This window comes from Engraulis encrasicolus, unplaced genomic scaffold, assembly GCF_034702125.1.
Source record: "Engraulis encrasicolus isolate BLACKSEA-1 unplaced genomic scaffold, IST_EnEncr_1.0 scaffold_404_np1212, whole genome shotgun sequence".
Lineage (NCBI taxonomy): Eukaryota > Metazoa > Chordata > Actinopteri > Clupeiformes > Engraulidae > Engraulis > Engraulis encrasicolus.
In genome coordinates, this window is record NW_026945703.1 from 1 (window position 1) to 12,766 (window position 12,766).

Sequence of the window (12,766 nt, forward strand, 5' to 3'; positions counted from 1 at the left end):
AGGCTAAAGTATTGCTTTGAGGGAAGTATGTGTTTATTCAAAATTTGACCAATGCAACAAATCTCAAAGAAGATGGGACAGGGCCAGAACATGTTGTAATAGTTGGATAATTCTACTAGGTAACACAAGGAAGACCATTGAATATGAATATGAAACTATGAATATGAAACTAATAAGAAGTGAATAAGTTGAGGGACTCAATACTGATCTATTACACAGAAAGATTGAATTATCAAAATTGCTAGCCTATAAGGCCTATTTCTGTAATGCAGACTTTGTGAAATAGTTTTCTGTATTAAAATTACCATTGCCAATATGCACACAAAAAATACAACACACTAAACACTACAACAATAACAGTTGATGAAAAAAATCACCATAAACAAAACACTTAATTAATGTACACTTAACAGAAGTGTTTCATCATTTTTTTAAAATAAATAAATAATGGAGTCATGCACCCTCCAGGTTACACAGAAGATGAATATTTCAGCTTTCTTCAGTGGTCAGTCTAAGACAACGTATATGATAAGTAAGAGGGTAAAGTAGTGCCTTGGTTATGAACTTCTTACTCATGTGGTGCATTAACATGAATGCCTAACGATACATACAGATTTCAACCAGCATACATAGCTACCAAGGAATTATATTGTGGAGCACAGCCTTTAGATATTGCCCCATAATGATGGAAAATTACATTCTCTGCTATGTTCCAACAGTGTTGTTCCATCATAAGAGTGAACAGGTTATAAAATGATCAGATCATGGTCTTCAGTGACCCTGGAACCGACTCAAGTATTTCTCCACAAGGGCAGCTTTATCCGGACGTTCGACTGGGGCAATGTTGCGCCTCCCAACATCTGGGTTAGGCAAGACGTGCTGCCCCCTGCGATAACTGCCCACCGAAGCGCTCTCCATCACCGCCTTCATCAAGTCTTCCCTGAAAGAAAAGGTCTTTGTCTGGTACTTCCTCCTTGAGGTCCACTCTGCCGCCCTTTTTGACCATGCCACATCCCACTTTTGGTCCCCTGTTGTAATAAATATAGGAAAAAAATATGAGCTACCTGTGAAATACACACATATATAGTTTTATAACATTCATTACGTTTAACTGTCAAATATTGGTCAAAAGTGATTTGCTGAAACACAAAGGAGCACTTTCCGAGATATGCGCTATTCCAATGGGGGCAGCTGCTTACAATTTTAAAAATCTTAAAATAAGCCTACTCCAAATATTTTCCCAAAAGGTATCGCTGTTTGCTAGTTGTCTGCTGATGTTATATAACCTTTTGGATGTTTGTGAGAATGAACCAAAATGTTTTTTTTTAATGTAAACAAACACCTGCCCCATTACAAACAAAAAAAAATATCAGGTATTGACAAGTCTATGGTAGTGTGAGTATTACAACTGCATGTTGAAATTGGCTTAAAATACCCTCAAATTGTATCACTCATTTTTACATGTCTGTCTTACTCTTGTGTCAAAGCTCATTCTTACTCATTGTTACTCTAAGTCGCTTTTAGTCTTTTCATAAATCATTTTTTGGTCATTATTTAGTCGATTAAAAGCCCCCAACATTTCAGTCTAGTTTAAGTGAAACATAATGAAATTTAGTTTTAGTCCAAACATTTCAGTCTTTTTAGTTTTAATGCAATGCAAGTCCAAGTCAATCATAGGCCTACTGATATCAACCTGTCCAGTTTGAAGGCAGAACACCAAACCTGTTGGTACCAAAAAAGACCAGTAGATGGCGCCAAAATACTGTAAACAAAAAAAAAACCCATACGAGAGTCATAGAAGAACCTACACAGGCTCCAAAATAAGGGTCAATCTGTATGTTCCATACCATGCTTTGTTGTTGCCTGTTTTCGGTGCACATTCTCATTATGGTCCAGCACTGCCAGCTGCAGCCTTGCCTTCATTGAATGGTATGGGAAGTGGTGACGCTTGTCAGCATACTTGAGCAGCATACCATGGAACACCTCAAGGGCCCCTGAAACAGTAATAAAATGTAATAGTGATTAAAAAAAACAAAAAAAACATACCAGTGTTTATACAGTACAGGCCAAAAGTGCGGACTCGCCTTCTCATTTATGCATTCTCTTTATTTTCTTTGTGTATTTTCATGGAGGGCATCAAAACTGTGCATGAGCACATGTAGAATTATGTGCTTACCACAAATATAATTCTAGCTGTTGTCCAACAGCAATGTCAGCTTTCTATCCACCCGAATATTTTTAATTGTTTTAAATATATTTTCATTTTTGTTATGCACATAATTATACATGTGTTCATGCACAAAATGTACTGTGTTCTGTAAATAGCCTCAAGAATGAAGAGAATTAATTAAATGAGAAGGCGAGTCCACACTTTTGGCCTGTACTGTACATGTGTGATTGGATTGGTGTGGATCTGTGTGGATAAATGTGATTGGATTGTGAAATGGATGGGATGAGGTACAAGTCAATGAATCATGACACATACAATGTATTGATGTATTGAGTTAAATTACCTGTGTGTTTGAACCTAGATAGGTGTGACAAGTCTCTCAGGAGTGCAGGCTCATTCACCACTTCATACAGGGCCTTGTGCGCCGGAGATCCTGCCTGTAGCCACTTGATGTCCGCCCTGTCCTCTTCTGAGAGGGGGGGATGCTCACACTCTGTGAAGGTGTGGTTCTCTTCGAACGTGTCGTGTTGGTTGGTGACATGTCTGGCTACACTTGTCCACCTCTCTCGCAGTATCTGCATGGACATAACAGAAAGAACAAATTGGAATGGAAACAAAGCATCTATTAGTTCAAAGGGAAGTATGATACACATAAAAAAGAACATTATGACAAATAACAGTACAACAAATATGGTTTCCCCAACATGTTACATACACAGTAGTATGTGACCTTCTTAAATTATTTTTTGTGGACTTATTTGATAGTCTAACACCATAGTGTACAGTTTCCTTACCACATCATCGTTCCCACAAGTGCTGGCGCACCACCACAGGTGCGTGGAAACAGCCTTTATCCATGGAAACAGGACTGCCTTGCTCCTTGTCTTTGCATGTTCCGCCAGTTTCTTCTTCACTGATTTGGCCATGTGGAATATGTCAAACTGGTGGTCTATATGACTATATTGCCGCTGCTTCAGGGCAGCCCTTACTCCTACATGCCGGTCTGTAGCAATGCAGTCGATGTGCATCCCCTCATTCTGCAGGAACTCCAATGACCTCAGGAAGCCCTTCTTTTCCATGGCCTGCGAACTAGTGACTTCGGATACTTGCACAAGTTGGAAATCAACAATGTACTGGCTCTGTTCCTCCATGAATGTGTAGCTGCAGTATTTTGCATTATAGCCCGGCGAGTCACATCTCCCATCCCCCAATAGAGTGACCTTGTCATCTTCACCTTCCTTGTTACAAAACAAAGACAGCACTCCCTGCTGCTCAGCCAAATAATACTCATCAATGACTGGCAAGAGCACTTTTCTCTGCACTTCTTTAAACTGAGTCTCGCCAAAACACTGCAGGTGGAATGTCTGTGCAATATCGGCAAATTTGGTGAAAGTACCACCAGCTAAGAGAATTGCAGCGGGGAGGAGAAGGTTTCCCTCGAAAGAAGTGCTGGAGCCGACGTGGGGTTGAGAGTGCCAAACTCCGCAGTGGGACCTAGGACAGGTATATTTAATGGTGAGGGCACAGCCAGTAGAGAAGGTGTTGTAGATCATCAAGTCTCCATCACATTTCGAGCATCTCTTGTTCTTGAACAGCTCAACAATGTTCTCATAGCACACAATGAAGTAGTCTGCTCTGGCCTTCTGTTGACTACTGCTGCTTGTTGTATGCGGACTACTGGTACATGAGCCAGCATCATCATCAGAGGGATGATATGTCACATCCTTCTCCCCCACTCTTGTACTAACAGATGTTGCAGAAGTGAATGATAAGTCAGTGTTTGTAATTGGTGATGGAAGTGGTGAAGAAGAGTGCACCGGTAATTTGTCATCCAGTCTGTCATCGGTTTGGGTTGAAGCATCCTGATATTTGGTTGAGGGAGGAACACGGCAGTAGGAGTGAAATGAGAGGCTTGATGAGGAACAACTTGAAGAACAAAAGCAGCTGGGCCAATCTTGTGTAGAACTAGTGTCTTGCATATAGCTGGGTTCAGGAGAAGGAGTGTGGTGCTGTTCTTCATCTAGAGATGGTGCAGGCTTGGGCTGGAGCACAGGTGACTGAATGAGCTGCAAGAAAGGACAATACAAATTAGTTTCAATTTAGTTTGGTGGTTCTCTGTTTTTTTTTTTTTGGTAACACTTTCTATGAAGCCCATGTCTATAGCACATTATAAGCGGATTTATAACAAATTATAATGCACATTATAATTACTTACAACGCATTATGACTACACTCATAATGCTTCATGATGCTTTATATTAACAGTTGTGAATAACTATGAATCTAGCTTATAATACTTTATAAATCCAAGGGTGTTATGAATGCTCATGACAGGATATAAACTACAGGCTGCCTGATGGGGCTTACAGCACATCATGATGCATTATAGATGTGCATTATACAGTGCATTATAGATGCATCCATATGAATTTTACTTTACTTAGAGCACACATTGACGACTTATGATCTCACATGAAACATTATAGCATTGTATGAGCCCTTATGACAGTTTATCTTCCAGGTCTGTGCATAGAGGGGTTTAGGTAGGCCTACTCATAATGTACTATAAGCCCCATCAGGCAGCCTGTAGTTTATAGCCAGTCATGAGCACTCATGACACCCTTGGATTTATAAAGCATTATAAGCTAGATTCATAGTTATTTAGGCCTACTGAGTGATCCAGGGCCAATGTCAAAGTTGTTGGTCCAGGGTCATTGTTACAAGTAACCAATCAGGGTTCATGTTGTTGTTGTTTTTATGTGTAAGTTTATACTGTGCTGTTCATCCGAAAATGTGGTGGCCAAACCAATAGCACTCGAGATTAAACAATCACCACAGGCGTACAACTTAAAACTTAAACCGTGTAAAACGTATAGTTATTGTCCGTCCATTTCGTGACACTTCCAAAAGACAATGAATCACCGCAATGGAAGGACATAAAGCAGTCGCTAGCCTATCTTTTTTGAGTGAACAACGCTCTTCACTTGAACCTGGCGAAACGCGTTGTCACTCAAATAGAAACTAAACAACAACTATTCGTCCTGCCAGCAGTGTTGCACACCGACACAAAAATCGCACACAAAATACACCGTTATTAGGCCTATGAGTTCTAGGCTGGTATTTGGTTTACGTACCTTTCCATGATCAGACGACTCTCTTGACACTGTCATTTCGCCAAAAATGGTGGGTATAGCATCCTCCGACAACACTTTCGCAGGAAACTTGCCTTGGAAAAATCTGGTCTTCAAATTAACCGAGGAGCAAGAAGAGGAGAAGTGTTCGGTACACACATACGCTGCTGGGTATTGTGTGTTACGGATCCGGTCAGCTGTCCACCCAGGTCGTAGATGTTTCTCCACAGCTGTTAGCCACTTTTCTAACTTGGCCCTATCCTGTGGGAACCTGTGGTAAGTAACACCCTTGCCTCTAGTCTTTGCGGTGTAATTTGGACACACACAACAAATCGGCATGGCGCCGTCAAAACCCTCGTCCCCTGACTTATTAGTATAGTATATTATTAGCAATCGTATTGTCTCTGGCTACAGTTGTCACCACAAGCTGGCGCTACAGTTACAAAGAATCTCTATGGTTACGCTGCTACACAGTTTCCCCACCCACAAGGACCACAGCCGCGTTAGCGCCAAACTCTTTTAGATCTCAGGCTCGCGCAACAGTTCTAAATAGAATGTATCTGTCGCACAAAACACTTTTCTTTCTGACGTAATTATCCTGCTATTTTGCTGAAAATGGCTGCGCCCATGGCTCGAAGTGAAAAAAGTCGGGGAGCACAAGAGTACTGGTTGAATATTGTAAACAATGTGAGGAATTGATTTTTGGGGACATGGGTCAGGGAAAATCGGAAAATTGAAAATTTCCGACGTTTTCCTTTAAACACTTAACTATTTTGTACTGTACTTCTTAGGCTACCAATTGGACTTGCTGTATAACTTATAGCAGTAGGCCTAGGCATTTGGGTGCTAAAACAAGTCTAGACCACTGAGCACTTCTCCTCGACACAATCTCAATGAATAATGTCATTTCCAGAGCAACACATGTAATTAGTTGTGGTCATCTCGATTTGTTGAACAAATAGGTCAAAGTTATTGCTATCCAACAAACAAAATAACAACTTGTGATTGTGATGACGCTAGCCTAACAAGTGCAGTGGATTACTTTGCAGATGCTTACTAAGCTATTTATTTTCTTTTTCAGGTTTTAGGTCAGGTAGACACTGTATTCAGGGGCAAATCTAAGCAGACAGGCGAATTTAAACATTCTAACTTCTTTCTCATAAAGGACTAAACACAGGTAGCCTAAGTAGGAAAGTGTGTTCAAATAGTGGCTATGTTTACACATGAAATACAAGGTATAACTTAACACAAACGAAGCTATACAAAAGGCTGAATGACCCAAGGCTAAAAGGCATTGCTAACGATGGTTGATTAGCATAATTCACACCTTTAATTATTTGCGATCTCTCTAGGAGTTAAATGGAGCGTTTTTATCATCACTTTCCATCTTCCACATTTGCAAACTTCTTTCAACAACAGGTCGGTTGGAAACAGACAATGATTAGAAAGTATGGGTGCAGTATCTAAACCTAAACCTAAACCTAAACCTTACAACATGCAAGAAGATTTGACTCACCAAATAACAAAGTCAGCTTATTAAACTTCCATCTCGTTGCTGGCTGGCATTAAGTTTACAGAATTGTTGCTCCTCTTTGATTCGCGTGGGGGTAGTAGCCGTTCATCACAAAGATTTTTTAAGGAGGCACGTAGAATTAGCTTTTTAAGGAGGCACTGGATTTTTTTCAAGGAAGACTATTCAGTCTTATTGACGCAATCGGCGCACTGCCACCCACAGTTTGGAGGTGGAACTGCAATGACCATTTAAAAATTCCCCACTTGTGGTTTTCTCGCCAGGTGATTGTCAGAACAGGGGCCGTTCAGGGGCCAATCAAATTGGAGGAGGGGCCTCGGCCCCTGTGGCCCCGCCCCTAGATCCGCCCCTGGCAGATGGTCAGAGACATGGCCAAGTAACCAGAGCTTTTCCTATTGAGAGTGTTGAGACCGCAAAATAAAAGCAGAATGAAGATTCAAGACTGACAGCTGTTCGCACCGCCACCTTGACATTGGCAGAACATGACGTCGATTGAAATTCATATCGTTATGGGGACAGAATCAATCTCCAAATTTGATGACCAGGGCGGGCAGCATTGCACCCGGTTGAGAAAATGCCTTTCTTCAAGACTAGGATATTAGCTAAAATAGGCTCATCTTCTCTCAAGTTCACACCATTTGCACCTGCTGCGACAGGGGGCATCTGAAATTGAGTAGGATTCATTTTACAAATAGCTTTGCTATCATTTGGATATTTGAACCAACATCGACCCATGTTCGTCTTTTGAGATACTTGTTATGAATATATCAAAGACAAATATGGGTTCTATCACAATGATAGCCAACAAAATGAGATTGTTTTTTTTTTTTGCGCTGCGTATTTTACAAAGATCCAGGGAATTTAAACATTCAAACTAAGTGCTGTTTGAAAGGATAATTTCTCCTGCCTTTGGGGAAAATAAAATGAAACGATGATACCAGTTCTCTCCCAAAGCAATGGCAGCATCGTGGTTGAGCTCCATGGGACCCAATTCATTTCAACAGCCTCTGCGCTCCTTGGCGCTGTCTGGATGGCGCCACTTAGTGAACAGTACCACCCGGAAAAAGTTGTGAGATTCCTCTCTTGTACTACCCATAGACCCTCTCTGAACAAAGTCAGTCACATGCCAAACTGTATGTTTGTGCAGGATAGTGCTGTTGAAACACTGAGTGAAGTTGGAACCCCATATGTTGCAAATATGAATGCGAGTATTTTGATTCGTTTGTGCAGGCAAAATGAGCGTTTGAGAACAATCCGTCTTTAAGATATTTAACTATTAAGATTTAAATAATATAAATAAAATAGCAAAAGCAAACAAAATAACATACAAATGGTTTGTGCCAAACATTTATTTTCCCCAGACACAATTCCAAGCATTTTTGAGTAATTTGGATGTTAACAGGTGCTGCGTCACCTACTTCCAAAAAAGTTCAAATTAAATGATATAAAATCGGTTTGTGCACAAATGTTAATTTTGCTTGCACAAACGTGCACAAGCGTGCATGAACGAAACACAAATGATTCCAACCATTTTCAAATCATTTGGATGTTAATGGGGTGCTGAGTAACCTAAGGTCAATTAAGGTCATAAAGTTAAATATCTTTAAGACGGTTTGTGCACAAACGGTAATTTTGCCTGCACAATCGTGCACAAACAATGCACAAACAAATCAAAATGTTTTTTATCCATATTTTCAACATATGGGGTGCCAATTTCACACAGGTTGTAGAAACAGCTTCACGCAGGTCCTTAGCCTACCCTGGCTCTGCCCAAACAGTAAGCATTGCTCCCGCTTGTGGGCTGAATTAACAATGAACATTACAGTGAATCATGAACATTACAGTTGCTAATGCCTGCACCTTTTGCAGTTTATTAATCATGTGTGCATGCTCTTATAGTCATAAATCTCACACACTCTTTCCCATCATATATGGTAAAGGTATTTTTAACAACACGGGTATTTGTCCTCATTCTCCTCTCCCTGTAGCCTGGGTCTACTGCTGTATTGTCTCTGATGGTAGAGGTTTATATTGCTGTTGCCAATAAGCCCAAGTGTAACGGAGGCTAACTAGCACCGAGTTGGCGTGGAACGTTGGTAAACCTCCCTCTGATAGCCTCATACAGTCTCGTGCCGTTGGGTTGAGACACTAGTCTCAGATTAGATTAGATTAGATTAGATTAAACTTTATTTATCCCCAAGGGGAAATTCTTTTTCCAGTTTGCTCTGTAGATTAAAAAGAGAAGTAAAAATAAAAATAAAAAGAAAAAGAATATGAAAATAAAGTAAAAAAAGTAGATAAAAATAAATAAGGTGGTCATGCAGAAAAGTCCAGGAGTTTCTCTTTGTCCTTAATGGACAGATTATAGAGTTGCATGGCTCTAGGGACAAATGATTTCCCCAGTCAGTCCTGAATTTCAGTGCTCTCAGCCTCCAGCTGAACACACTCTTTTGTTGGATGATTGTGTTGTAGAGTGGGTGCGCCTTATTGTCCAAGATGGTGAGCAGTTTGCTCAAAGATCTTCTTTCTGACAATGAAGTGAAGTTCTCCAGCTCTTCTCCCACAACAGAGCCAGCTTTCCTCACCAGTCTGTCAAGCCGCGCAACATCTCTCTTCCACCCCAGCATACCACTGCATAAAAAAGTACACTGGCAACCGCAGACTGATAGAACATAGTGAGGAGTGTGTTGCACACATTGAATGATCGTAGTTTCCTCAGGAAGTATAGCCGACTCTGTCCTTTTTTGTATACTGCATCTGTATTGGCAGACCAGTCTAGTTTGTTATCCAGATATACCCCTAGATACTTATATGTGCTTACAATCTCCACCTCAACACCATCAATAGCGACAGGTTCCAGAGCTGGCTTGGACCTCCGAAAATCCACCACCATCTCCTTGGTCTTTGTGGTGTTGAGTTGAAGGTGGTTGATTTTGCACCAATGCACAAAGCCTTCACCAGACTCCTGTACTCCCCCTCCTGCCCCTCCTTTATACAACCTACAATTGCAGTGTCGTCAGAGAACTTCTGCATGTGGCATGACTCTGTGTTGTAACTAAAGTCTGAGGTATACAAGGTGAAAAGGACAGGAGAGAGCACAGTACCTTGGGGCGCTCCTGTGCTGCACATTAAAGTGTCTGAGAGGCAGTCTTTGAGTCTGACAAACTGTGGCCGCTCTGTAAGGTAGTCAGTGATCCAGTTGACTAGGAGGGCGTCCACACCCATCTGCAGGAGCTTCTCTCCCAGTCTGGAGGGTTGGATGGTATTGAAAGCGCTGTCAAAGTCAAAGAACATGACTCTCACAGCGCTATTCCCTTTATCCAGATGAGAGTGTGTCCTGTGCAGTAGGTATGAGATGGCATCATCCACTCCCACCTTCTCCCGGTATGCAAACTGTAGTAGGTCCTGTGCATGGTTCACCTGCAGTCTAAGTGTGTGCAGCAGCAGCCTCTCCATTGTCTTCATGATGTGTGAAGTTAGGGCTACTGGCCTACAGTCGTTGATGTCTTTTGGATGTGGCTTTTTGGGGACAGGGATAAGGCATGTTGTTTTCCATGGATTTGGTGCCTTACCAAGACGTAGACTCAGGTTGAATATATATTCCAGTGGCTCCCCCAATTCAGCAGCACAGGTCTTGAGCAGTCGTGGTGACACCCTATCCGGACCTGCAGCTTTCCTAGGGTTAAGACGCTTCAGTCCTGCTCTAACCTGGTCTGCTGAGATTATAGAGGGAAGGTGCTGTGAGAGCAGAGATGCTGGATGATGATCATGTGACTCTCTGTTCCCCGGCACTGTGACAGAGACGGCTCCTGGAGGGGAGGGAGATGGAGGGACAGGGGACATATGGATGGGGGGTGAAAGGGCTCCCTCAAAGGCAGCACCAGCAGAGGGGGTGGGGTGGGGTCAGCACCCGCTGCTAGATTATCAAATCGGTTATAGAACTTGTTGAATTCATTGGCCCTGCTCAGGTCCCCCTCAACTGCTGTTCCTCATTCCTGTCATACTTCTCATCCCATACCACACTGCATGCATGTTGTTATCTTGCAGCTTCACCTCTATCTTCTGTCTATACTCCTCTTTTGCCTCTTTCAGTTTCACCTTTAGTTCAACCTGTGCCTGTCTCATCTTTTCCTCGTCTCCCTCCTTGAATGCCCTCTTTTTGTTGTTCAGGAGGGCCTTGACATTGCTGGTGATCTGTGAATAAAATTACTATCACCTTAACAATTTCACTGTATTACCTTATCAAAAATTGACCTGAAAGAAAACCCACACAGGAGACAGAGGTAATATTCAAAATCTGCGAGTGATGATGGGTTACCTGCCTTTACAGATGGTACATTGAAAATGGCAGCCCACTCCACCCGAGACGTAGCCAAGCTTTTATTTGATCCTACCAAGTAAAAACTAACGTCATCTTTCAAAGTTATCAATCTTCATGTCAACCTGGAAACATCTGGCTATCTGCCAGGACAATTGTAGGAAGAGTCCCCCTGACTTGGAAAGCAGGAAGGGCCAGCATCGCAGGGCCAGGAAACCCACAGACGCAGAGACAGACAGAAATACAGAAAGGAAAAGCAGGCAAGACAGAGAACAACTTAAGTAATAGAGACCTATATCTATGAATTCAAATGGATATATTTTCATAAAATGTATAAACGCAGTGAATTTATTCACATGGTCCAGGGCTTATTGTTAGGAAAACAGTGCACAGTTTTTGTGGGTACCACAATGTCCTTGCAGAAGTTCAGGTAGTCAGAGTAGCAGTGTGCAAGCCCATCAATGTCCTCCCCCACGATTGTTGGAAAACACTCCAGTCAGTTGAAGCTAGACAATCCCTCATAACCTCATCCACCTCAGGTGAGAACTTCTTCACTGTAATTTTTGTAACTGGGTCTCGCCTTACACGTGGAGTATAGAGTGGCTGCAGAGTCCAGCGTCCAGAGTCCAGAGTCCAGTCTCTTGGTCCAGCGGTATCGTACTGTGTCTCCCATTGCCGAACCATTGTAGTTGATGAGGATGCAGGTTCGATCCCTGAGGGGGGTGAACAGGTGCAAGATGACCTCCGTCACATAAGCCCTGTAGGCTACACATTAGTTCAGGGTTTCCCAAACTGTGGTGCGTGCACCCCTGGGGGTGCGCAGACTTTCATAGGGGGGTGCGCAAGCTGAATAGAGCAATGGTGGATATGTGAGTTATTATACAGCATTAATGAACGTCAGGGAGTTTTAATTGTTTGATGAATTGTATGCTGGAAGGGTCCATCTAAAGTGTAGTTTAACTCCTAGACTATTGGAAAATATCCCCAAAATGACTGCATAATGTGCAGTGAATGCGCAGTGTATCCATCCTTGTGTGGCCATCAGCACACAAAAATATTTGCTTAGGGGGTGCGCGAACCACATTGAAATGTACAAGGGGGTGCGCAGGGAAAAAAGTTTGGGAACTGCTGCAATAGTTCATAAACATCATAAGGGCAGTAGTATAACAGGCACAGCAGGATTCAGTCTTGCCAGGCTGTGTGTCATATAGGTTTATAAGCTTATTGAGACTGTTTTCCAAGCCATTGCCAGGACAGAAGAGTAAAATGATAGTTCCACTCTTGGATTTAAACAGCTGAATCAAGCGAGGTAAGCATCTGTCCTGGCAATACTGGAGTATTCTTGACAGATAGCGAACAAAGAATAATTAAGACCCAAGGCGTGTTTCAAGTTTCTGAGGTTTACAGAAGTCTTGCTGAATCTGAACAATTTTGTAAAATGTTAGTTCCACTACTGGGTTTTTAACAATTGAATTGTCAAGTGAAGAACATGGTAACTGCTTTCATCAGGTCGGCTGAAAAGGGGAAGTGCATTATTACTGGAATTCTGACCCTATAGACGCAGTACCCAGTATTAACACCAGGGGGAACCTAATTACAGTACATCCAGAGCCGCT

General features: G+C 42.1%; 1 protein-coding gene across 1 annotated transcript; it reads right to left on the bottom strand.

Annotated features, from left to right (window-relative positions):
• Window positions 1-26: 26 nt before the first annotated feature.
• On the bottom strand, window positions 27-5,706 carry LOC134443943 (uncharacterized). Its single transcript, XM_063193458.1, has 5 exons — window positions 5,305-5,706; window positions 2,965-4,236; window positions 2,514-2,745; window positions 1,848-1,994; window positions 27-1,028 (listed from the first exon to the last, which is right to left on the bottom strand). The coding sequence occupies exons 1-5, from the start codon at window positions 5,638-5,640 to the stop codon at window positions 772-774; spliced, it is 2,244 nt and encodes a 747-aa protein (XP_063049528.1). The 5' UTR covers window positions 5,641-5,706; the 3' UTR covers window positions 27-771.
• Window positions 5,707-12,766: the final 7,060 nt, after the last annotated feature.

Excerpts from the sequence above, each read along its gene's own strand:
- LOC134443943 (XM_063193458.1), bottom strand. The coding sequence starts at position 5,640 with ATGCCGATTTGTTGTGTGTGTCCAAATTACACCGCAAAGACTAGAGGC. Across the intron at positions 4,237-5,304 it reads AGTCGTCTGATCATGGAAAG|CTCATTCAGTCACCTGTGCT; the intron begins GTACGTAAACCA and ends CCTTTCTTGCAG. Across the intron at positions 1,029-1,847 it reads ACAGGCAACAACAAAGCATG|GGGACCAAAAGTGGGATGTG; the intron begins GTATGGAACATA and ends TTATTACAACAG.